The following is a 25,574-nucleotide window of genomic DNA, read 5'->3' as shown; positions in this document are numbered from 1 at the left end:
CAGTTGGTCTTTCTTTCTTAAAGCAATTAACCACTACTGGAAAAAAACAATACAAAGTAAGCCAGGAGAAAAACTGTTAAACAAAACAACTCCCAGAAAACCAAAAAGCCACAAACCCTTCACTCATGGGGGCTGAAACTGCAGGTTAAAAAAAGCAACAGGTAGGAACTGAGGAACAGCAGCATGAATGTTATCAAAACACTGAAGGGAGATGCAGCCTGTGGCACATCACAGATTTCTGTTCTCTGTCCTCAGACAGGCAAACAATAATTTTTCACACATTTAGTAAAATTAAGATCTACATCTGCTGATCTGTAGTGGCAAAGGAGAATTGAAGCTGTTCATTTTGTCACAGAGAACAAGTCATGTCTGAGAGATGTTCTGGGGTTTCACCATGAAGGCAGGCAATGAACTGGAGGTCCATAAACACAACGTGTTTTCCTAACATGTTAACTAATACCCAGCAAAACTCTGGTGTTGACAAAACATTTGCAGTATACTGACAGTTTAATATTTATGTTAGCTTTTTAGTATGTGTTAAAACTACAATTACACATTACACTTGTTGATTTTCCCACATATGAGTGAACTGGTTGAGGGTCTATCTAGCACCCTATGTAGCCTCGTCTACAAATTAAGACAAAAGGTAACTTTTGTGTGTGCGCACATGATGACAGGAATAAACATGAAAGAAAGCCAAAATGCAATGATAAATCTGAACTAGCAATAACCACACGTGACAGCAACCTCAACAAGTGCAGGGTCACACGCTGAAGCTAAGGAATGCTTTTTTACTACTGCTCACAGTGCCTTAAGTGACAGTACCAGAGTATGAAACAAATATACATAAATATGAAAACAAATGTACATGTGAGCACCCTCACCATTCATCTGTCCCTGCCAACTGGCACCAGAGGACAATTCAAAAGTGAAGTTGGCTCTTCTAAGTGGCTGCTTGCATTAGAAAGGGATACTTATGTAAGCTATACAATCAACTTTGGAGTGGAAGTGACATGGAAATAAAATCTTGCTGTTTGTCTTTGTGCTGGTAGCATTAATATGTTGCTCAGATCAGGTATGCAAGTGGTTTAGAAATATGTTGTCACATCCATCTCTAAGAGGTATATACACAGACTTACCATTTTTTATGAGATACACGTAACTTTAACAATCACTGTAATCATTAATGAGTCTTTGTCTCAGCATGCAGTTTTCTTAACACTTCTGAAATCTCAGTTGCTTAAGTTTTGGTTATGTAAATTCATTCTAAAGTTTCAATCAGATATTTCAGATCCTCACTTTCTGTTCTCAGCTGCTATATCTGCCAACTTTCACTAGGGCCTTTCTACATGTATTAATATTCAGTTGCAGTGAATTTAGCCATCTGTATCTGTCTGAATTCATTAGCTGCTGCACATACCCAAATTTAGAAAAATAAAATAAGAAACACACAAAAGAAAAACAAATGGCTCATATACTACAGCACCGTGAGACTGGAAAGAATCATAACAATGCATTTGGCCAGCACTTCCTCCTCTCAGTGTCAGGATATGAGGACTGATCGGCTAAACCAATTTAGCACAATCCAAGCCACAAATCCTCCCTGAATCACGCCTGTGTTACGATATTGACAGCATCACGGTCCAACTGCTGACAAGCCCAGGCGTGTAGGCTGGCTGGAGCATCCAGCACAATGGTGTGGAGTACACTCCAGTGGAGTACAGCCAACAGGAGCTACCAGCAAGTTTCTGCTGGGCTGCAGAGCAGACCAGGACTGCTCAGGGCAACCCCGCTCACCAAAATGCAGGCATAAGTCACTAAGCATCCCCTGAAGCAAATTGAGAGCCCCAACAAAGCTTACCTTCACATATTTTGCTGTCTTTAAGAGTGTAACCACTGTTGCATGAGCAACGGTAGCTGCCTAGCTTGTTGAGACAGACCTGGCTACAGCCGCCGTTCTGCGTTCTGCATTCGTCAATATCTACATCAAAATAAAGTGTTACAGTCAGCTTTTCACCCCCATGAATAATCTGGAGAGTGAGAGTGGAATAGGCATTGGGAAGGAGAAAGACCAAAGGAGAAACAGTATTACAACTGCAACACCATGATTACAAAAGCACAAAGATTTCATTCAAACACTTCAAGCACATTAGCTTGTTTGTTTAATAAAGCAAAAAAAAAAGAAAAGAAAAGGCACTGTAACTATCTCCTTCACAGCTCTGAGAACGTGTAAGAGTATCTTTAGTCACTGTGGAGGTGAAGAAGTTCATTTGCAGAAGCAAACTAATTATAATGCATTTTATATCATAACTAACTTTTAAAATCATACTATGTCCAGTAAGATCAGGATGAAAGCTTTAAATATAAGAAGAACACTATATTCTTACTATTACAGAACTCATGAGAACACAAAAAGTTTTAAGTTCACAGCTACTGAGCACTGTGTCCCCACTGAAGTTGGCAGAAAAAGCCAGTAAAATCCCAGAGCCTTGATTTCACCCCTGACCTGCTCTACCTGCTCATTATGTCTTGCTTATCTATGGGACTCTAGAGTTAGCTGATAAGTAGAACATCACATGTAATGGAATTTTATAGGAAAATAAGGGAATATGTTTCAGACTGATCATTGTCTGAGCTCTCAAAGCTGACTGGATACTGACTGGTCTGCTTTCTGAATTGCCTAAATATGCTCCTTGTGAGTGACTCTACAACCTCACCACAATATTTACACGAGAAGGAAAGGTTTTGTATCTCTTGCTATCTTGGTTGCTACAATTCTGGACTGGCTTAATGCGACTTCTGGCCATTCCTTACCTGCCAGCAAACCTTGAAGGCAGTAGGGCAAAATAAAAGACAACCAGAAAACAGGAGGGAAGATAACCTGTAGAGAAAGCCCTGTGGGTACCTGGCACTCCTTGCACAAATAGATTGCCTGAATATTCTCTTTGGAGGTGACAGAAATATACTCTGGGCTATGTGGGATTAAGTAGACGTGGAATAAGGTCCTACTAGCACGAATGCTTTAACAGACGAATTTCATCAGTTTGTGTATCATCAGGCTCAGACTCTAACTTCCCCACTGAAAGTCACTGTTCCCACAGCACGGATGCTAGAGGGCAGGTGGGCCAGCTTCTCTGGCTCTGCAGTCTGTGATCTGTTACACTAGGGTTCACAGCAGCACCTGCTGCAGTTCTGCTTGACAAGCCACTACAACTCTATTTCTGCTGCCCCTTTCAGAGGGGTGGGACAGAAAGTCAGAGCATGACTTCTTAGATTACCTTGCCAAGATCAAGCTGAGCTCCATTAAAGTCACATAAAAATGTTGATGTGAAAAAATTACCTGATTCAAAGAAGGGTAAAAACACAAGCGCTGTGTAATCCAGGTTCAGTTCTGTGACTTTTGAATTGTGCAGTACAGTATCAATGACCATTTGAGAATACAGCACAACCCAGAATATCTGTGTTACAAGTATAAAAGATAATGAAACCCAATTACCTTTTTCACATGTTTTTCCCTGCCAGCCACGCTTGCATTCACAATAGAAGTCCCCCTTGAGATCCTCGCATTTGACGGTCCCCTCTTTGTAACAAGGATCAGGAGAGCACTGGTTTGGCAAATCTGATTTACAAAAGGAATAAAAAAGCCAAAACAAAACAGAACAATACATTGAAGTGACTGACAAGGAGGTATTTCAATCTCATTGGAAGACAGGATGCTTAAACAGTAATGGAGAATCACTCAGAAATACTCCCACCTGGCAAAACTGGAAGCTAATTCTTAGTGCTCACATGCCAAACAAGCTGTGCCTGGAGTTTTGCACAGCACATGCAGTGGAATTAATTTCCTTGCAAAAGAGAGTGAGCTACCATTCCCCTTATCTGAAGGGTACATCCTGAAAGAAACAACTCAAAGTAGCTCATTTTTCAGAAAGTTAATTCTACTCTCCCTAGTTTTGGAGAAAACAAAAAGCAGTATCAATGCAATACTCAGGAAAGGATGGGTACTCTTTTCAAGTACTTTTGGTAGTTCAACTGATGATCTTACCAGAGCTGATAGATTTGCAGCTAGCAAATGTTTATATCTGAATTTTTTGTCAGAGCTTTTCTATTATGTAGAATGAGAATAAAAAAGAATACCCGTGAGTTAACAGCAAAGGAATAGAAAACCACTAATCCAGTTTACAGAGAGCACAATGATCCTATGGGGGTTTTTAAGCAAAGTTCCAATACCTGGCAATGAGTTTTCCCATTAGAAAGCAGCAAGAGAGTAGTCACCACTCTTTGGGGAGAACTGGAGGAAAAAAATCTTTAACTATTATCTAAGTACTAAACAAATGGAAATCACCTGTCTAAATTCACCTGCCCACCTATCAGGCATTGGAATGGCCTGCCCAGAGAGGTGGTGGATTCACCGTCCTGGAGGTTTTTAAGACGAGGCTGGATGTGGCACTGAGTGCCACGATCTGGTAATCACAGTGGGGTTGGATCAAGGGTTGGACTTGATGATCTCGGAGGTCTCTTCCAACCCAGTTAATTCTATGATTCTATGATTCTAAAACACACTGGGACAGTGCTTCACGGAGGTAACTAAAGGAAGGATGAAAGAATATAGCTGTTCCCATGAAAAAAATGAGTTGTAGCTATCATTTAGTTACCATCAGTGCTGTCATTGAGAAGACAGGCATTTAGCCTGAGCCTCAGTAAGGTGTTCCCTGTGGGCAAGGGAGGACAAAGCCAGAGGACTGATAGGGAAAGGAGTCTGACTTGGTCAAAGAAATGCCCATTTTCAGTACTTTACCTTGATGCTCAGAAGCTAGTGCCTGGGAAAACTATATTGGAAAAGCATGGGTACACAATCCCAAAAGCCTCACAGAAATAACCATCCTCTCACTATAAACAAGGCCTAATTATCTTTATTCCTCTCCACTCCAGATGTGCAGAGTCGGGGCAAAGCCACAGCCAAAGTAGAGGTCACACCATACAAAAGAAAACACAGCTACATGGGGTGTCTTAACATCCACCTGCCAGAACACCTCCTGATGAATCACTGCCCAGCTGACACACCTCTGGAGGTGGAGGAGTCGGGGAGGGAAAGGCCATGTTTAGGCAGCAATGAGCTATGACAGAGCAGGTCTGACCAGGATGTTTCTTTTCCTAGACAGACCAGAATGTGTGTACAGCAAACAGAATGGTTTAGGTACAGTAAGCCAAGTCTTTTTCTTTTTTTTTGAAGCTGCACAAACCAAGCCTCCCAGACATGGCAGTGTTTTCAAAGTCTCTTGATAAACCAGACAAGTCAATAGGGTTATGCATGACTTATCTGGTGTATCCACAAGTTTCTGATTCTTTCCCTCAAACTGGAATCTGATGTGCCTTGTAGAGCCAGATGGTAATAACACTGCTCAGCAGAATACTAAGCTATTGCAACCCATGGTAAATGGCAGAAACAACAAAGGATATTTCTATTACATCAACACACTGCTGATAATTTGCTCCCTCTTATCATGAGAGGTTGAGAACACAAGACACAGTCTTACACTCCTCTGGTAGCTTCATAGCTGTATAATTCTGCCAACTTCATACAAGGTGCTCCTGATTTAAGCAATTGCAAAAGAAAATGGAGCTTTTGTTTCCATTCATTTACACAACAGATTTAGTAAAGCTGTTCAAAGTAATGATGAGCATGACCTTTTTGTGTGCTTTGAGCTGTGTCTGATAGCACATAGCTAGCTCATAAGTGCAGACAGGGAACAGAACTACCAGTTCCACTTTTGAAGTCTTGTATGGAAACAAGCCTTTACTTATGTCTGCTTACTGCCATTTCCAGTTCATCACTCCATGCTATGAACTTATTTTTTGATATTCACAAAATGATGCATAGTAATACTTCATAAGGAAATGTTAGGTTGCGAAGATTATGACAGTCACTACTGAAAAGCAGGCACATGTGATATAACAAAAATCTCATTCTGTTTTTTAAGGCCACATGAAACCTCATTTCCAAAAAATCCTGTACAATTTTCCAAAGTCTTGCAGACCCAAATCCTTAATTCCTAGCTGACCTGCGGGATCTTTTTTAGAAAAAGATCCAGATCTGCAGACCAGAGTGCAGGTATCTGTGTGTAAAGTAAACATCTATCTGCAAAGCAATCGTAAATACTCACTGCAGTCACCAGAGATACTAAATAAACAGTCCATACATGAATTCAGGTCTCCCCAGAGCTGACACAATTTGGTTTGTGGAATCCCTCTAAAACCAGAGGAGATTAACACTCTGCTGACTATGATGGGACTACTGCTCATGTAGGCACCTGTGCTGGAAAGACCTGCATCTAACTCTGAATCCAGAGCTGAATCCTACCTGTAAACCTTATCTAAAGAGTTATGAAACTAGGAATCCTCACATAGTTAAAATTTCTACCTTATTCCTAGTATAAACTAGTGTACTTAATCACCCTCCACCCTCCAGGCTGTGAGATGTCTTTGTACAACACGTTAAAAGAGCCTTCCACTAGAAGAGCTTTGTTTTGAGGGTAGAAGGCTGTTAAGGAACAAAATTTAAAAGCATCTTGCAGTCACAAACCCATAGAGCTACACAGTCTTTTGGCAACATCTGTGAAAAATTAAGAGGCACACTGGAACTGGTTAAGCACAAAGCCTGTCATTCTTCCAAGTGCATTTCAGGCTCCTTTCTGTTACTTCTCCTGTGAATCAACAATGGTTAGCCAAAACTTAGCCATTTAAAAACCTTTTAATATTTTAATGGCGGAAAATATTATCGTTTTCTTTCCAAACCACTGCATATGCAATGGGCAGAGAGCCCTAAAAACAATTATTCAGCTTTTATTTTTTCAGATTTTTTCATCGCCAACCTTTAGACTTGCATTTCTAAAACACTGTTTAGATGTTTGGAACAAATGCTCCCAGTTGATACAACCATTTTCATCAAAAACTTCTGCCTCTGCCATGCTACACACACAGGTAAAAGTAAGCATTCAGCTTCATACCCCACTTTGAACTAGCTGGCACACTGCAGCTGACACAGGTACCACAGGTCCAAGAATTCCCAGTTCAGAGGACTCTTAACATCCATAAGTGATATGAGGGCAATTCTTCACATACCACTTACCAACCTTGGAATTCACTCTTAAAAAAGGTTGCTGTAATGCAGTTCATAAATGCTAAAGGTTGACTAAATCCGGATCCTGATTTCGTAGTACTGGTATGAACATATAACTAATCAAACTTGATCACAATAAAAGACTGAAACATGGGGGTAAAAATAAAATGAACATACATACACGTGATTTTTCTCCCCATTTGTGCTGCTCCCAGGGCATATTTAGAATACTTATGCAGTCTTATACCTTTAGCACTGCTAAGCTTCAAGAGGCAACTAGAAATGTATGAGAAGAGTTCCCTTCACCCTCTACAAAGTTATCAGTTTGACTTTCAAATTGATTTGAGCTTTTAAAGGTTGCAATATTTAAAGCACAGTCACATGATATGTGAAATTGACCTCCTTAATGTAAGGAAGGTTGTCATGAGCCCGAGTTTGCCTTTAAGCTTTTCTTAATGTTCCTTAATGGAGTGAGCCAAAGCTAGCATTCAAGAGAATACAAAATGAAAGGCCAAGCCTAGTGTACAACCTTACGTACATCCTACTTCTTGTCCCTCTTGCTTCTCAGTTTATTCAGACCTTGGGAAACTGGTGGGAAAGAAACTTGCATCATAAAATACCAAAGCACTAAAGCACGACAGCAAGATGGCATTAGGTTATAAATGGAAAAGATTTTGTTGGTGATATGGAGTCTCAAGCCTAGAGAATAGGAAGACCAGTATGAAATACTATAAAAAATGGAGATGGCTGAGCTAGTCCCAGACCTTCAGACAGAATGAGAGAACATTTAACTACAATACACAAACCAAAAATGCTTACTATGAACGCATGTAAGGAAATCTGGACTTCTTGTATATGGCGATCCATATTTCTGAATACAAGCTGAAGAACAGAAAATGAAATCATTATTTTTATAATGATGACAGGACAGAGCTTCAAAGCATGTAAAATGATACCTGGACTACAAGAATTTGGAAGGTGGATATAAAATCTATGCAATATTATAATCTCCCAGATGCCTTAGAGTTCTTAAGTTCATTAATTTCTTTTTTAGCTTTGATGTACAGCTGTTATGAAACATTTGAAGAGGATGATCATTTAGCCAGATGCTACTACAATTCTAAAACTATGATAGTAGCTACTCAAATTTGACCAACTAAATCTCTTAAAATACCTAAAAAGTACAAAGATTTTTTTCACACCATGACAGTCCATAAAATAAGTCAGTGGTTCAATAAGTAAAGGCACTCTTTTTTAGATACCTAGATTAGTTAATAACTAAGTTAATTAAAAAGTGAAAAAGGTAGAAAACTACAAATTACTTAACAACACTGCAAGCCACAGATACATACACAACATCAGGATTTTAACATGCAGAAAAAATACAGAATATCTCTGTATGCAAATGTACACGTAAATAAAAAAACACATCTCAAAGTACTATAAGGAACATACACTCTAAAGTTAGTAATGCATGTTTATTGCAATCAGATTTCCATCACGTTTCTTAACAGAGACTTCAGCTGTGACAAGCTCCAGTGTTAGGTATAACATACCAGCACTGCCACAAAGTAAAAGTAAAAGCTGCAACTCACCCAAGTATTTCGGGTAAAAATATTCCTGTAGAAAGGGAAAAAAAGAGCAAAGATTTATTGAATAACATTTGCTTCTATTGTCATACTATTTAAGAGCTGCTGTCAGTTTGGTGGTCTTGCATGGGTTAACACAGTGGTGAGCTCAGAACTCACTACAGTCCCTGTTCCCTATTTTTTTGTTTGTTTTAAGGTTTAGTTTTGGAAAAGACAAGTCAAAAAATGCAGTCAAAATAAGAATAAATCCAAGTAGTATAAGTATTCAGATGAGTGCCCAGTTGTGCTATTAACCACAAGCTGAACTTCAGCCAGCACTTGAAGAGAAAAAGATAGTGGCATGTAATAAAATATTCAAAACATTTCTTTCATTATTTCTCCTTTTTCAGTATACTTCACAAGAATGTGCAGATGTGTATAACCACCAACAGGATAATCCAGACGCTGGCAAGAACAACTGTTTGGGCACTCACAGAACAATAAATAAGAGCTTTCATATTCATGGCTATCAGCCTAATTGCTCCAAGTCAGTGGTGGCAAAGGCATAAAACTTCATTTTCTCCTTGACCTCTGATGAATGAGTTGAGTGCTAGAAAAGTGGTACAGAGTTTACTTTTGTACAAACAACCATCTAAATGCAAACTGACTGTATATTGATTCAATGCCAGCTGAACAGCAGACGAGTGAAATTCGAAAGACACGGTACCACAACAAGCTTCGTTTCACAAGGTACATAACGAAGGTAAGTGATTTAAACAGGGGGTTGTTAATAGAAATTTAACCCTTCTTTTCCCATCTTCCTCATTTACTTACACAAAAGCACTTGCTGATCAGTAGCACTTCTCCAGGTTTACAGGACCTGCTGATACTACCATTCTAAAATAAAGTAATGTGATGACAGGTTCTAACATTACTCATTCTTGTACGATTAACTTTTCATATTTCTCCATAATCAATTTTTCTTACAAAAGGCTTCTGGAAATACAATGACAACATATTTCTATTCAGCCAAAAGATTAATCAAGAATGAAGGAAAAATGATCTCACACCTTGAGAAAAGGAACTTGCTTAAACTGAAAGTAGCAGTCCCTTTTCAAGTAATATCAAGAAGTTTTCTTAGTTAAAAATTCAAGCTGTGCCTAACTCCACAATGCCTTTTCAGTCTTCTGTGCTGTACTAAGCCTTAATGACTCCCAGATGTCAGGGAAGATAAAGATCCTATGCAGGGTCAAGTCCCTGTTAAAGGTGTGAGACTTATCTTCACCCCACCAGAAGTGTTCAACTGTGTTTTCATGATCCAACAAAAATGCCAAGAGAAATGCTTTGAGTCTTGCTAAGAAGGAGTTGGCAAACATTCTCTGTTACTATTTTGCTGATTTCTCAGCTATCCACCTTCTATTTCAGGCGTACCAAATATATCACCATCCAGAAAGCACATATGATTCACAGGATCAAAACACAAGAAGTTATTTAACTGTTACGGCTGGGGTGGCAAAAATCACGACAGAATTATGTGTTACATTTTCAGCTTGGACTCTGGTATAAAAAGTCAACGTTTAAATGTTGTCAGCCCTTCCCCTTTGGATTTGCTTTCCTAATTATAGCTGAAAATAAAAGCAGGAGAAATTGACTTTTAAAATAAAAAGCTATAAACAAATACATGTTGGACATAAACATCCTGTGGATAGATCCCTGTACAGACACAGGCCTCACCAAGCTCTCTAACCCATCTGTCCAGTAGTAACATCCCACTGCAGGCAAGAAGAAGACAATACCTTGCAGAAGCACCAACCCCCATGAGAGACCAACAGTCACGAATGCAGTTTCAACAAGTCCAACCTCTGGGACCGCTCCTACCAAGAAAACCTTAACATACTTGCACCCCTCTTCCTCGTGACCCCATACACCCTCTGTCTGACCGGTTCCCATGTGTCAGCCAGTAGGGCTGGGATGCCAGAAGCTACAATAGTCAAGGGCCCGGCAGCAGGACACCAGCAGCCTGTGGTGTCCCAGGAACATCAACAGTCCTTTTGTGAACTACATCTTTTATCTGCTGTAACTACAGCTCAAACATAGTATGAGCTACGCACCAGAGCTGTCACCCAACCATGAGTTACACGTCATGTGCCATTCAAAGCACATCATGAGCTCAGCAGAGATCTCAGGTAAAGAGGGAGAAACAGGAGAGACTGTGAAGTGCCTGACATTTGCAAGTCTCAACCCTTTCAGTGAGATGGAAAGCACAGCATGAGGCCAGTCTCTCCAGGCAGGTCCTGGCTTGCTTATTTCAAGTCAGTTCAAGAGACTTTTCCCTTGCTGTGCAGGAGACGGTTTTAACACAAGAGATTTAAGCTCTACTGTCCCCATCCCTTTCACACCCACACATGTAGGAGCAAGTCTTACGATGCATTAAACACAATTATTAGCTTTCATGGCAGTATTGCAAGACCTAAGAACACATGCTTTTATTTCAAGGTCGAGCGAATCCAAACATTTTTCAAGGGGCTAAGATGTTCCTCTCCCACCTACAGCCAGAGCTTACAACTACCCTGATACAACAGCCACTACAACACTCAGCCTGGATATCTAAAATGGAAAGAGAGCGTAGTTTTAAAAGTGTCCTCAAAAAAAACTAACCCAAGCAAACAACCCTCAAAAACTCCAGGTTGTTGTGGTTGTTTTTTTCCCCTTTCAAATGTTAAGAACAGTTTCTCTTGGGCCATCCCCACAACACCCTGCATTGAAACAACTGACAACAGCAACATGAAGAAAAGAATTCATAGCACAGCTATGGAGTTGAAGGGGCAAAATTACTTATGTCAGCTTTCCTGCCAGAGGAAACCTACATTGCGACTGGGGTCATCACCTATTTTCAACTCTATGGCCAAACTCTACCCTGGTGGTAAAATCTGTAAGTGAGTGAAATTATACAGGGTTTGCATTAGCCCTGCTGCATTTTTAGAGAAGATGGAAAAACACCAAATCAGAACAGGCGTTAACATGAGTCACTGTATAAAAATAGCCCTTCTGAAAACATAACAATGACCCTGTCGACACCAGGAAAATGTTCTCACTGTTGCTTTAAAGTAATTGGCAACTGTGAAGACCTCAGACAAAAGGGTCTGCCTACTGCTTCTGTTTGTTTTGCTTGAGTACTAGGTCAGGTAAGACTGATCAGCAGAGAATCTAACCCACATCATGTTTGAGCTCCAGAGGCAGCAGGTAGAAGACATAGTTTACAGGAGGACTGCTCATGTTCCTGGGCATCTCGCTCTTGGTGGTCTTGCCTGGGCAAATGGGGTGGACCAGAAGGCCTCCAGAGGTGGTCAACCTCAAACATCCTGTGATCCAGTGACTGCAGCACCGCTAACACTGGAGCATCTCACTGACTTGTGTTAGCAACAGTGATTTCTAAAAACTACTTTTTTTAGTTACCTAGTTATGTCTTAGAGAGTAGCAACAACTCCTACTTTATGTCCTTTTCTCATTTCCATATAATGACTCTCCCTTTTCCTCTTTCCCTCATGACTGAATGTTTGTCTTGGGCATGGCCAGACCTCATTTATAAATGCAGTTCATGTTTCCACAATGTGGGCCTGCTTAGAAAGATACTCTTTGGAAAGAAATGACTGCTACCAACCATAACAGCCTGTAACTTAGCGTTTGGCAGTTTTTCAACTGTTACAACCTGAGAATGCATATCTCTCCAATGCTGGAGAGCTCTCTCCATTTTTTAAAACTCAGCCCTAGACTTCTGGTACATAGCAAATCTCACACTGCGTGATTGGGCCCTTCCTCCTATATAATAGAATTAAGTGGTTCTGCAATTCAGAATTTTAAATATGTAGAACCCATAGTTAAAGAAGTTATGATCAAATGAATGCCACGTTGCTTGCACAAGCCTTCCTTCTCATGAGGAATCCATCACTCTGCCAGGTTAGTTTGCTTCCTATTTTGCTTTGGGGAGATCTGTATTCTCCATGCAAAGAGCAAACAGAACTTCTCAATTTGGCATGTGAGGCTTTAGAGTAGTAAGTGGGCCACATTACAATCCAAAAGCAGTCTCCAAGCCTTATCTCCTACCACCCAAGTTACAGCTGCTTAGGGTAGATTTTAGATTTTGTGTCCATTCACCGAGTAGCCACTTCACATTGTCCAGCTATTCTGGTGCACAAAGACTTCCACTGAGTTGTTGCACTTTCCAAACAAGAAGCTTTCAAGACCACATGCATCACCCCTTCCATACAGACTAGGTATCTCTGCAGAATCCTCAAGTTTGGAAATAAAACTTCCCTTGCCCTTTTCTGAGAAGCAAGACCATTTCCCAATAGCTTCCTGACGTGCCACTTCAGCAAAAGGTGTTCCTCTGCAATAACGAAAAGCTCACTGATGATTAAAATGCACAATTACAGGGGGGAAAAAGTAATGAAAGGAAAGAAGAAAAAGAAGTTACTATATGTCACAGATACGTTCAATTTTGAGAAGATGCAGAGGGCACAGAGAGATAATTTCTATAGATGGCCAAAGGCAGGGTTTGATTAGACAGTAATGCTGTGAAATGCATGCAACTGCTGCCAAATACTCTAACAAAAATCATTTGTAGAGTGATCCAAATAAGTTGGTTGCATGTGCTTTTAAATTATTCTGACTGCAATCCAATCACAAATGCCTTGAGGTTTCCTCCTGCTTTAGGACTGAAAGGGTATTTTCCCTCCAGCTGTAATAATGTGCAATTTCAAAAGATCTCAATTTGATGACAGATCTTCACTCAGTGTTGCTTGTTTGAATCCTTACTTCTTGCAATAGTGACACTATTTGTACATATGGTTAAACTAACACTTGCTCAGAAACTTCATTCAAATTGAAGAAACCAGTATCTGACAAAACAGCTAGCATAGATAAAAGGCTGTCTCCCTTCAACATCATCACTGTGTCAACACTGCAATTATTTCAGCCATATTTAAAAAAAAAAACAGGACTTATATCCCATCAAAAATTATTTAAATATCTATGATCTCTCTTATAGTTCTGTCACATTTTATCCACTGAAGATTTTTCCCTTCTTGTAATCTAATGATTTGTTTCTTAGGATTTTGCTTATCTGCAGAGGTTGCAATTCATACTAATGGCATTCAGCCACTTTAAGACATTGCTGGATTTGGCCTCAGAGGGGGACAGGCAAACAAGGAATAGGGAAGTGACATCTGAGATGACATCAGGCCCTTGTGACACAGTCTGATCTCATACTTCCCCGTTCATTATTTTAATAACTAATTGTTGCTTTTCTGTTCTTGTCCTAAATATTTTCTGGAATCGAACTAGGACTCCCTGTTCGAGGAATCAGCCAAATATGGTAGCTCTCCAGATGCATGGGATTCTGTACAGTGCAAGCGTGACCTATTCTCCTTCTAACTCTTCATTTATTCACCCTTTTGTCCTGGCAGATGTGCAGAGTGAAGACAACAACACTTGTTCCCCTCCCTGGATATCCTTATTTTTCATCTTTGCTCTTCCTCTGGGTCCCACTGTTGATGCTGAGAGAAACAGGGATAAAACCTAAAAGCATCAATTAGGAAATTTCCCCTCAGATGTGCATGTGTGGAGAGCTTACAGAACAGCAAGTCATAACAAAAATGTGATGAAAGCAGAGATATAGAAGGAGACCTGCTGAAAAACTTCAATCAGATTCTCCAAGCCTTGGTTGTTCATTTGTTTCTTTGGCAGCATGAGCTGTGACAACAGTTTCTGCTTCTCACCCAACACCTGGCCTTCTCTTCCTAACCTCAGGCTGTTCTTCCCACTGCGTCAGGTGAAGCTGCATGGTGAAGTGGACTGGGGAACTGATCCAGCTGCAAAATGATAATTTTTCTCTGCAGACAACTTTTCTTTAGTCAGTTACTTAAATTGGTCCATGCAGTTGCCCAAATTGCTGTGCAGGAAGGGTGAAGAGGATAGACATTTGCTTAACTCTACTAGGTCAGCTGAGCTTCTCAGTGTGAAACCAAAGCCTGAAAAGTAATGTGAGGGGAGAAGTAAACCTTGCTGCTATGCTCCTTATCAGTTTCTGTGATAGTGGTTCCATCTTTGTTCTTCATACTTAATAGAAACTGACTGCTTGTAATTCATTAAGCTCAATCAGAGCTTGGAGCACACATGAACCACAACTGCCAATTTATACAGATTCAATGTTTCTTTCACCTGATTCTTATGCAGCTGCACTAACAAACTGTATTAATTCCCAGCAGGCTGCTGCTTTTTTTTTTTTTTTTTTTTAGAAAGAAAATGAGAGCTCATGGCCACAAAACTGTTTTCTTCATTTCTAATTGGTTTTTCCCCGCTCACATATTTATTAAAACCTATTGTATATATCTAAAATAACCTGACTTACCCTAATTTAATCTGCTTTTTCCTTTATTATCCTTCTTGACCCAAACCTGTATAATTCCCTTGCTTCAATATGCCATTCCTAGCGGTATTCTTTTTCCATCCTATCTCACAATAGTCCCTTAGTGTAATATTAACCACTTTTGTTATCTCTTGTTCCTTTCCTACTCCTGCACAGGAGGTTTAGCATGTAGTACTTTTGTGATGTAGTGTGTCACTATTTCCATGTCTATTCTGAGTTTCTGGGCTACACTGACATGAGTGGCAACAGATAAAGATCAGGCAAGCAGAAGTCCAGCAGCATTGATGGAGCTGTGTCTGCTTCCACCAACAGCAAACTTTGCTCACCCTTCTCAGTAACTTTTGATAAAGTAGCATTTAGCCAATAAATGTATAACCTGCTTTCTAAGGCAGGCAGGAGTGTTTCTGTCACCCTCCTGCTACTGCACAGCACCACCATAAACAAATGCTGTGTCTGTTCCACAAAGTAGACAGATGCATCCTGGTCCACAGTCCCAATCTTTTTGCCTTCCAGATCAGTTAGACTCACTGAATTTTGGTACAAAGCTCCCTTGTCCTTTGTAAGAAACTACAGGGAGAAGGAAGAAAGGGAAGGGAGAATACCTGATGGGACAGCCAGATGTCATCCCTGCAGAGTTGGAATGACACTGTGGCATATACCCTGCCCTGAAATTCTTCTGCTTCCTTCCTCTCTTCTTTAGGTCATTCCTGGACAGAAGTCTAAATCTCCCTATATTGTTTTTCTCAAAATCTACTAAGTGGGTACCACTGTGCCTGGTAATCCATTCTTCCATGCACTGAGTCCAAGCAGGTAAAAACATCAGCAGGTTAAAAATCAGTGTTTTCCAGTAATTCTTTCCCTCTCTCTACATCAACAAGAAGAGATAAAGAAATTCATACCAGCTATAATTCTAGCCCATTCTCCATGCTCTGCCAAAATGTCAAAACAAATCAGTATATTGAAAAGGACAGTCACAGCAAATAAACCCAGATTTCTGCCTGGATCTAGCAGGGAATATTCTATACAGGGATGATGACATCTGTATCTAAAGATGATATCAGTATTTTTCATGTCTAGACTACACAACATGCACTAAATTACTCAAAGAAATATTACACTGCTTTACTCTCCCAATATCTCCTCTCATCTCCTCCCCCTACATGCCTTCATACTTTTCTGATTAGTATTTAAAAATGTGTATCTACCTTGTTATTCTTAGAAATAATACCTAAATATTGCCTGACAGGCACCCTTCCTAAAAGATCAGAGTAAAGTTTGGATGACCCTAGTCCATGCATGCAGCTCATCTGTGTTATCATGACCATGTCATGCCATGGAATACATAAAGAAATAAAACTAAGTGAGCTAGCAACATAGTGAAAATCAACCAAACTGATCATTGTCACACCCTATACATTGCTTCATCTGCATTTCATCTTCCCAATAAATCCACCCTAGCAGGAAGAATGCTGACATTGTTAGATGTTTTGTTAGGATCAGTAATTTTCAAGACAGGATTGCAAAAAGCCCCAAAAAGCCTGATCTGGTGTTAGTGCTGCCCTTGCCATGAGTGAGAGAGTAGACTAGATGCCTCTTCAGTCCCAAGTTACCCTGTGATTCTCTGCCAGTGTTTTGTGTATCTGACAAGCTGTAGGTTTTAATAGCATTTTGGATGCAAGTCCCACAAAAAAGAGGAGAACTTTTCAAGTGCCTGCCTATGAATCAGATGTCCGTTGTGCACGCACATGAAAACCAGCTGGCTTTCCACAGTAATCTACTGAGGACCAAATCCACAAACAGTAAACACAGGCGGCCAGGCTGACCTACATCAGCGTTTCCGGTGTGACTAACACCTTTTGATGTATTCAGCATGGCAATTTCCATGGTGAGCTGCAGGAACACCAGTAATTCTTCAACAACAGCTAGCAAGATGTGCAGGGACAGATGCTGTATGGATAAACTATGGTACCAAATGATAAGAGCCTGCATTCAAACACCTTTCCTGTGCTGAGCCTTTCAAAACAGAGAAACTCCTTGCACAAGGACACTTTTTTGCTGTGTTTTTTCTTTAGTGAAATCCAATGTTTCCAAGAACACCAGAAGATACACTCCCTTCTGCCCTTTGTTTTACATGCTTGGATGACCAGATTTTTAGATCAGGTCAAACAAATTCCAGAGTAGTTTATCAGTCACTTAATAAGCTGTAATACCTTGACTGCATACCAAGGTCAAATATTTCTGCAGTACTGCTTTTTATAAGGCCTCATCAACATGTTAAGTAAGATAACATTCTTATCTCTGCATCCAAGTTATTTTGCAACTTCGTCCCATCTATCACACCTAGCTATCTTAATAGATCACGTTTAGAAACAGTCCTCATACCTCCCATGAACATGTTTTTCATCCTTCTTTTTATTCTCACCATATTATCTTTTAATTTTTCTGTTTGGCACCTCTAGCATAAATGAAATAATAAAACAGGAACCATCCCAGAATTCTGCAGTAATATTTAAGGATGTTATAATCAGCTTCATGAAAAAAGGCTGCAAGACTCATTAACCCAGGCACATACTTGTTTTTACCATGTATAGTCACACAAATGGCACAGACTGAGTTTTGTTCTGCCTCCTAAAAAAAAAAAAAATCCAATCTAAAAATATTTCAATTGATCTTCCTTCCTCCAGTCTGAGTGAGCTGATATTTATATTTTCCGTAACATAAAAGACAAAAGCTGCACTGGCCTGCAAATGAATGGCTATTTAGACCCGCCTAATACACTATTCTTAGCAGTTGATGTAAGGAACTGCACATGTGGCAACACCCACATTTAGGTTTCAGTGAATGTGCATCTTCTGCTGACTAGGCCTGCAGATGTTGCTTTGGAAAACTGATCACTGAAACAATGGAAGGCACAGAAAAAGGGTGCTTTGATACACATATATGACATCTCATTTCTGTGTACTGGTCTGTCCAGGAAATAGGTATCTTTCCGTATAATGTTATTCTTGGCTAGATATTATAACTGACTGTATCAAGACACAGTCTTTACCTGGGAAGCTTCATGCAAGCTATGCTACAGCCTTGCTTCATCTTACCTCTACTTCTGGGGCTGTTTGACTGAATCAGTTAATGGAATTTTCTATCATATCTTTACATCACAGGTTTTGAAGTTAGGCCTTGAAATTCTCTTCACACAACACAGGATAGTTAAGAATGGTAGGTTTTGGAGGAAGACTCACACATTTCATTAACATCTAATGGAGAGGAAAAGGGAAGAGGTCTCGCATCACAAGCATTTCTTGAGGTTGAACAGAGAAGCTATAAACTAAACTCAAAGTAACCTTCGGTTGTCAAGGCTGCAAGACCATTTCTCCCATGGGACAACAAATAGCCCAATGCCTACACTGATGGTCATCTGGTGCTTTAAAGCATAAAACCTGGGAGATGCGACAGCATAGATGAGCAGTGCGCTGATGTGTTCCCCATGGCTTGCCTGCTACGAGGCTAAGCCATAGCGCTTAGCACAGGGTAGAAAGGGCTGTGACTGTTTCTTTCTGCTACAACCTAAGTAGTTAATCCCTGTGACCAGGTTCAGCAGGCAGGCACAAAAATTTCAGCCTTTATAACTATAGAGAATCATCTTCTGTCAACAGCAATCCGTACGGTTCCCTGGTCAATAAAAACTCACTTTACCAGCACGGATCAGCTGCAGCCTGACAATATGCCGAAACATGACTGCAGTTACTGTAATTCTTCAAAATGCCTGGTGTTGTTTGCAGCAATTTTTGTCTTTCCTGAGTCAAGTCTGCCTCAGCTAGCTTCCTTCTTCTGTCAGTTACCAGGACTGGCCATACAGCATAGCATCAGTGAAACGACAGCACAATAACTCCCTACTGTTTAAGAAACACTTCCATTGCGTATTAATACTCTGTCCATCAAATCCACAGATACCGCTGGAGGAGCAGTCACCTATGCCTTACAAAGCACTGAAGGTTTCCCATGCAGGGTAGTAACAGCCCACATACATGACCTCTTCCACCTTGCATTAGAAAACTGCTACTGAACAGCCGCTGCTCCCTTCACGTCACACACTGATTGCAAAATGGATAGGAAGGGCCATAAATCCTCCTGATATGTGGTGGCACACTAGCTTCTCAATCAAATTGAAGCAAAGTTATGGCAAGGAGTAGGACATACTGCACGTAACAAGCAACTTCACAGCTCTTGGGAGGTCTGTGTCTCAGAAAACTTAGGATCTTATGTCACTGAAGACATAAGAGTCCTGGTCTAGAAGGACATGTCAGATAAGCAAGGGTGCACAGACACTAGAAGCACATCCAGCCTTTCTTCAGTGGTTTTAAGAACTGAGTGAAACCAAGCAGCAATAATGAAGGAAATGCACCAAAAAAATCAAACTCATTTGCAATGACAGAAAGTTGGCATTGTCCTACAAAACATGCTTAAGTGGCATGACTGTATATTAAAGAATTTATATTATACATGAAAATATTTTAAACCAAAATGATTTCACTATTGTCATTACACTAGGAGAACTGGTATTTTTTTTTCAATTTACAAAATAAATTACCAAATATTGTTAAAAACATATTTACACAGTATACCACCCTCTAAACTGATCTATCAATGCATCGCCTTCAGCTACTTTCTTGGCCAGAAGCCAGTTAGTAAAACCAGTGACCTCAGATCATCTTTGCTCCAGAATGCTACAAAATCACACTTACAGTTTTCCCTGCATTCACTGCTATGCAGTGAATATTTATACTGAGCTTAAAGTTGTATTACTCAACACGAATATGGAAGCAGCTGTGCCAGCCACACTCACTACATTACAGTTATCCACTGTAGCTCAGTTTTTGCAGAACAAAGCAAACGCTGCTGTGTGCAGATGTGACTACACATACGCTTAAGAGGTGTAACATTAAACACTGCCTGGGCAAGTGCTCCACATTAATCTCTAAAATAAAGATTGTCAAAAATCCATTGTAATGTTTTTGCTGTACTTACTACTGCCTTGTGACAACAAGCTACTGCGCTGTATATCCAGTGCTGAGACTGCTAATGAGGCACACATGTCAAGACTTGTCTGACTGAAGCATAAAACATCTCCTCAGTTGAGTCCCTCCCTTGCCTGTGGTTTGTGTGTCTCTATGTACACACACACACACACACACACACATGCTCTCTCTCTCTCTGTCCTATCTTCTCCCTAGAGCATCATACCATTTAACAGGAACATGCTGTGCAGTATCAAGCTTCAGTCTGAACACCAAGAAAATCCACTTCCCACTGCTAAATCAATTCCAGATAATCTTTGCAATGAGAAGAACCTATCCAAAACAGTGTTGAGAGGAGGTGTAAAGTGACTGGAAGAATAAGCCAAGCTTAGTAAAGCATCCACATGCTGCTAAAAGTGAGAAGACTGAAGTGAAAGTCAGCCTTGATAATACTGGAAAAGACAGCTCTGTGTGTAGTGTGCATTCTGTAATTGTGTGAATCCACACCTGTTAGTGCAGAAATACCACGTTCCCATACACGTGCTCTCCTGCTGTTGTAGTGTCAGGTCCTGAACCTACTGATTCCAAGATGCTGACCAAGCTGAATATGGGCCCAAAGGATTTACGAGTGGTTAGGACATACTTCTTCTGAGGAACCCCTGTTGTGACATATGCTGCAACACTAAGGAGATTTTAAATACAGCTGGGATGGGAAGCTAAAGTAAAGAGGAGCGATGGTAAAGCGCCCAGACAGAGATGCCGTATCATTATTTTGCGCTGATCTTGCTTCATGGATTCAGACCATGAGTGAGCAGGTGCCAGATCGGGCTGCTCACCTAAACCAGGCTCACCGAGGCACTCCTAACTGGACAGCCCTGACTGCCCTTGTGCAGGCTGAGTACTAGGGTGTCTTCCTAATTGCCTTTCATTCACCTGATGGTCCTGAGTCCTCCTCCTACCGACGGCTTACCCAGCTGTGCCGGCAGCTGGCACCCAGCCGCGGATGGATAGAGGGTGGGCGGGAGCGTAGGGCCGGACAACCCACTCAAATCTCCGCGGCGGCTCTGCTCCCTTACCGTCTCCGGGTCGTTCTCAAACACCTCCCGGGCCTCCTCCTTGCTGCAGTGCTCCTCCACGCACTCCCTCTCCAGGTGCCCTTGCTTGGTCTCCTCGAAGATCTGGTAGGCTCGCCGCTGCCTCTGCCGCAGGAACTGGGCAGCCTCCGGGGCGCGCAGCAGCACGGCTGGGCAGCCGAGCGCCGGGGCGGCGCGGGGGAGGCGAGGAGGAGGACGAGGAGGACGAGGAGGACGAGAGGAGCAGGAGGAAGGAGCAACGGTGAACAACGGAGCCCGCCTGGCCGCCCCGACCCCTCCGATCCCCCACCCCGCACACCAAACCGCCCCGCCGGGGAGCACCGACCCTCCTTCCGGGGCGCACCGAGCGCCCTCCCTGCCCGGCGCTTCCCCCGGGGGTCGCCGCGGCCTCGGCGCGGCCCCTCGCCCGCATCTCCCACTGCACCCGCCGCCAGCCGCCGTCCCTACCGCAGCCGCGAAGCTGCGCATCCCCCCGCACCCCATCCCTGCCCCAGCTGCACACCCCCCCTCACACACACACACACACACAAGGCGGCGGGGGATGCTCGCCGGCGTGTGCGGGGGGGACGGGCCCCCCGCGGTACTCACTCTGCGAGGAGTCCGCCGCCAGCAGGACGAGCAGCAGGGCGGCCCCGAGGGGCGCCGCGGGATGCGGCATGATGCGGCGCGGCGGCTGCGGCGGGGCCGGGCCGGGCCGGGCCGGGCTGGCGGAGCGGCGGGAGCGGCGCGGGGCGGCGGCGGCGCGGGCGGGGAGCGCGCTGCTACTGCGGGAGCGCGGCGGCGGGAGCCCAGCGGGGAGCCGCGGAGCCGCTCGCCCGCCCGCCCTGCCCAATCGCTCGCCAAGGCACCGCCGAGCCGCCGCACAGCGGACACACCTCGCGGCGGAGCGGCCGCCCGGCCCGGCCCCGCGTACCTGCCCGGGAACGGCAGTCACCGGGAGTCGGGCCGATGGACAGCCGGCAGGACCCGGGGAGCGGGCGGAGAGGCTGCGCCCTCACCTCCAGGCACATCTCTTTAATAGCTCCCGGGCTTATCACTAGGAAGGGAGAAGCTGGCACGAAACCCAATCCAGTCTTGCTGTAAATTAGAAACTTGGCTTTTCCCCACACACCAACGCAGGTTTTCTTCAGGAATACATTTTTAGTTTATTTCAGTATTTTAGGATAGCCTCCTCAGGAAGGAGATGAATGTGGTTTATACCAATATGTTGCAAGCCATCCTTTACTGTCCCTTGTTCATCCACACTTACACAGAACATGTCCAATGTGGGAAACCCTACTAGCTGTAACTCAGAGCTGTAGGATCAGAGCTCAGAGCTGCACTTAAATTGCCTAGTTGCCACCACTTTTAAGTCACCCCTTTTATCTGTACTGCCCTGCGGAAGGGTCAGTGTGACAGATGAGTAACACCGACTCTACATTTTCTTCAAGAAGACTTCAGTGGCATAACCTGTTTGAAAAGAAGAACTTGACTAGTTTAATTTTATTATTTAGCTAAATCTAATACAGGCTTTGTGTATCCACAATAAGTTACTACAAATATAATACATGTAAACAACGTATTTATATCACATGTCATTGAAGTAACATACATGAAAACATCAGAGCATACTCATTCAAAGCAACCATCCCTAGGCTGGTATGTTCTGTCTTGACAATGGCCAACAGCAGACATAGAGGTAAAAGGTATAAGAGCATGTAAACCACCATGGTTTCTTTCTGTTTTCAGCTCCGAAAGTACAGAGGAAGAGCTCTCAGGTAAAAGCTGTGCCCACTGCAACACTAACAGCCACAAATGTACCTCTTGTCTATGAATTTGTCAAACAGCTTTTTTGATCTGTTGATACTCCTGGTCTTCAGGTGTGTCAGGAAGGTTCCAAATGTGCACAAAGGCTAGACAGGAACTTTTTCTCACAGGTTTTAAGTCCAGTGCTTAATAATTTTACAGGGTACTTGCATATTTGTCATGTAGCAAATGGTGAATGATCATGCCCTATTTTGTTTTCACCACACCGTTTTATGGACCTCTCTCATGATTTCAGAACCATCCCTTTTCCTGAACTATAGAGCTTTGTTCTATTATTTGTTTCCCAACCTCTCTGAACTGGCACTGCTCAAAGAAGCAATCCCACCAGTCCCCATTGCTTTTTCCTGTCCTTTGGCTAATCCTCATCTTGTGCTAGAATGCAGCAAACCCAATCAGAGTAACCCAACAAAAATTATTGATGTTATTTCAGATCAGTTCCCCCCCAAGTTGCTGCACAGCTGCACAAACACCAAAAGGCTTTCAGGGGTGACAGCGAGGAGCTGCAGGCAAAGGAGCGTGGGCCTAATTTCAGCAGCAAAGCTGGCCAAAATGGCTTGTGAAGCTACAGCTGCAGGCATAGCTTTCCTAGGACTGGCTGCCACCTTCCTCCCTATGTCTTGTGTCCCCCTGCCCACATCCAGAGATGTGGCTGTGCTGTTTCAGCTCAGTCACCTGGCAGGAAGCTCTTCCCTTTTTTTAGTGTGTGTGTTTTCTACCAGGTTACTGTGCTGAATCAACTCAATGACAGCATGAAGAAGTGTGGAGTGGTATTGCAGCACTAAATCCATAGTCTGCTCTGGGATTTCAGTCTGGGCCCCTCCAACAGAAACCATTCCTGATCTTTGTTTCCATCCTACTCTGTATCTTTTCTATTTAGATCTCTTTTCAGACAAAGTGGACAAAACTACATGCAATATTCAAGATGTGGTTTTACAGCAGCACTGTCCTGCTTCTTTCTTTCTTCTGTTCTTTCTTACTATTTCCAAACATTGCATGGCTTCCTTTTTACTTCCTGACTTATTCTTTTCAAAGAACCATGAACAAGTGGTCTGAGACCTCTTTCCTGAGTGGAGTTGCTGTTTTACCAGTGAATACAGAAGGTAAGGGTTGTCTTTCATGGGTGTATCACTTTGTGTGTCTGTATATTAAATTTCACTTGTCATTTATTTTCCTGTCACATTAAAAATTCTATCAAGCAATACAGCCGAGTGAATCAAACAGCTTCTTGCTACCAGAACAGGTTGTCCCACTTTTCCTTCCCTCCATGCTTCCACCTTTTCCCTAGATGTACAATCTCTGTATGCTTTTGTCACTGATGTGACCTCTCAGCAAGTCAATTCAACTTACTAAGCAAAGATAAAAGTATTCCTTTGTTTTTCTAAATGTCTTGCGATATTCTTGATTACCAGTTTAGGATTTGTCTCTTTAGATGAGTTTTGCATTATTTGCCAACTGACCTCATGGCATTAAACTTTTCCATAAAATTTCTGAAGATGTTGAACAGCAGAGATTTTTGTGGGTTCTGGAAACTGCATTATATTGTGTAATCTAATGATGAGTTTTCTTTCCTTTAGATGATTATTTTATCCGTTTCTGTTTATCCCATATGATCACATTTTGAGAGCATATGGGGAAAGACCAGCTCAAAATATTTTTAAAATCCAGGTATGTCATGTTATCAGAACCATCCTTATCTAAATAAATATCACTTCTTGAACTTCAAATAGGTTTGCAAAACATGACATCCTTCTTGGTATGCAATGCTGATTCTTCTCCAACATATCATTCAGTTTACCAATTCTATTCCTTATTATATTTTCCAGTAAGTTGTTTGGCACAGCTATCAAGCACTGATTTCAGTGAGCTCAGAAGTCCTTTCAATAGTCGTATTTTCCACCTTCAATTCTTCTGGCATGGTAGCGTTTAAGGCAGATCTAAGCAATGAGTTGCATAAAGCAACAGTTTCATTTTCTTCATAATTTATGGGTTTATTCCATCTGATCTCAGCTATTCCAGTGAAAGATCAGTTAGGGAACATGAAAAACAGGATATAAAAATAATGCAGGGAATCTTAAAACAATGTTATAGGAAATGCCTGTACGCTCAGCATGTCCCATTTTAGACTCTCTTCTGATTTTAGAGTAATATAGGCACAGAGGTTTCCAGATGTAAACCTGAACTGTAGGATTAGTTTCCACTGGGTTTTAGACACTATTCAGAAATATGCACCAAATTTAACAAATTTTGAGAGAAGTGACTAAAAATACTACTAGAAGGTGTTCATTAAAGACCAAAAATCAAAAAAATCACAGAATCACAGAATATGCGAGTTAGAGGGGACCCACAAGGATCACTGAGTTCAACACTCAGCCCTGCACAGGACCATCCCCAAGAGTCACAACATGTGCCTGAGAGCACTCTTCAAACACATCTTGAACTCTGTCAGGCTTGGTGCTGTGACCAGTTCCCTGGGGAGCCTGTTCCAGTGCTCAACCACCCTCTGGGTGAAGAACCTCCTTCTAATATCGAACCTAAACCTCCCCT

At 42.0% G+C, this 25,574-nt stretch overlaps 1 protein-coding gene across 1 annotated transcript in view; it reads right to left on the bottom strand.

Moving 5' to 3' along the window:
- Positions 1 to 21,922, bottom strand: part of GAS6 (growth arrest specific 6) — a 39,190-nt gene extending 17,268 nt beyond the window's left edge. The window contains exons 1-6 of the mRNA XM_050333248.1: positions 21,813 to 21,922; positions 21,207 to 21,373; positions 8,716 to 8,740; positions 7,940 to 8,002; positions 3,497 to 3,619; positions 1,862 to 1,981 (exon numbers count right to left, since the gene is read on the bottom strand). Of these exons, the coding sequence (XP_050189205.1) occupies positions 1,862 to 1,981; positions 3,497 to 3,619; positions 7,940 to 8,002; positions 8,716 to 8,740; positions 21,207 to 21,373; positions 21,813 to 21,882 (568 nt within the window). The 5' untranslated portion in view covers positions 21,883 to 21,922. The remainder of the gene's footprint in view (positions 1 to 1,861; positions 1,982 to 3,496; positions 3,620 to 7,939; positions 8,003 to 8,715; positions 8,741 to 21,206; positions 21,374 to 21,812) is intronic.
- Between the last annotated feature and the right edge of the window lie 3,652 nt (positions 21,923 to 25,574).

Source organism: Myiozetetes cayanensis, unplaced genomic scaffold (assembly GCF_022539395.1).
Source record: "Myiozetetes cayanensis isolate MyiCay16 unplaced genomic scaffold, myiCay2020 scf5-8, whole genome shotgun sequence".
Lineage (NCBI taxonomy): Eukaryota > Metazoa > Chordata > Aves > Passeriformes > Tyrannidae > Myiozetetes > Myiozetetes cayanensis.
Note: the sequence above shows the minus strand (reverse complement) of the source record. Positions and strands in the feature narration are given on the sequence as shown.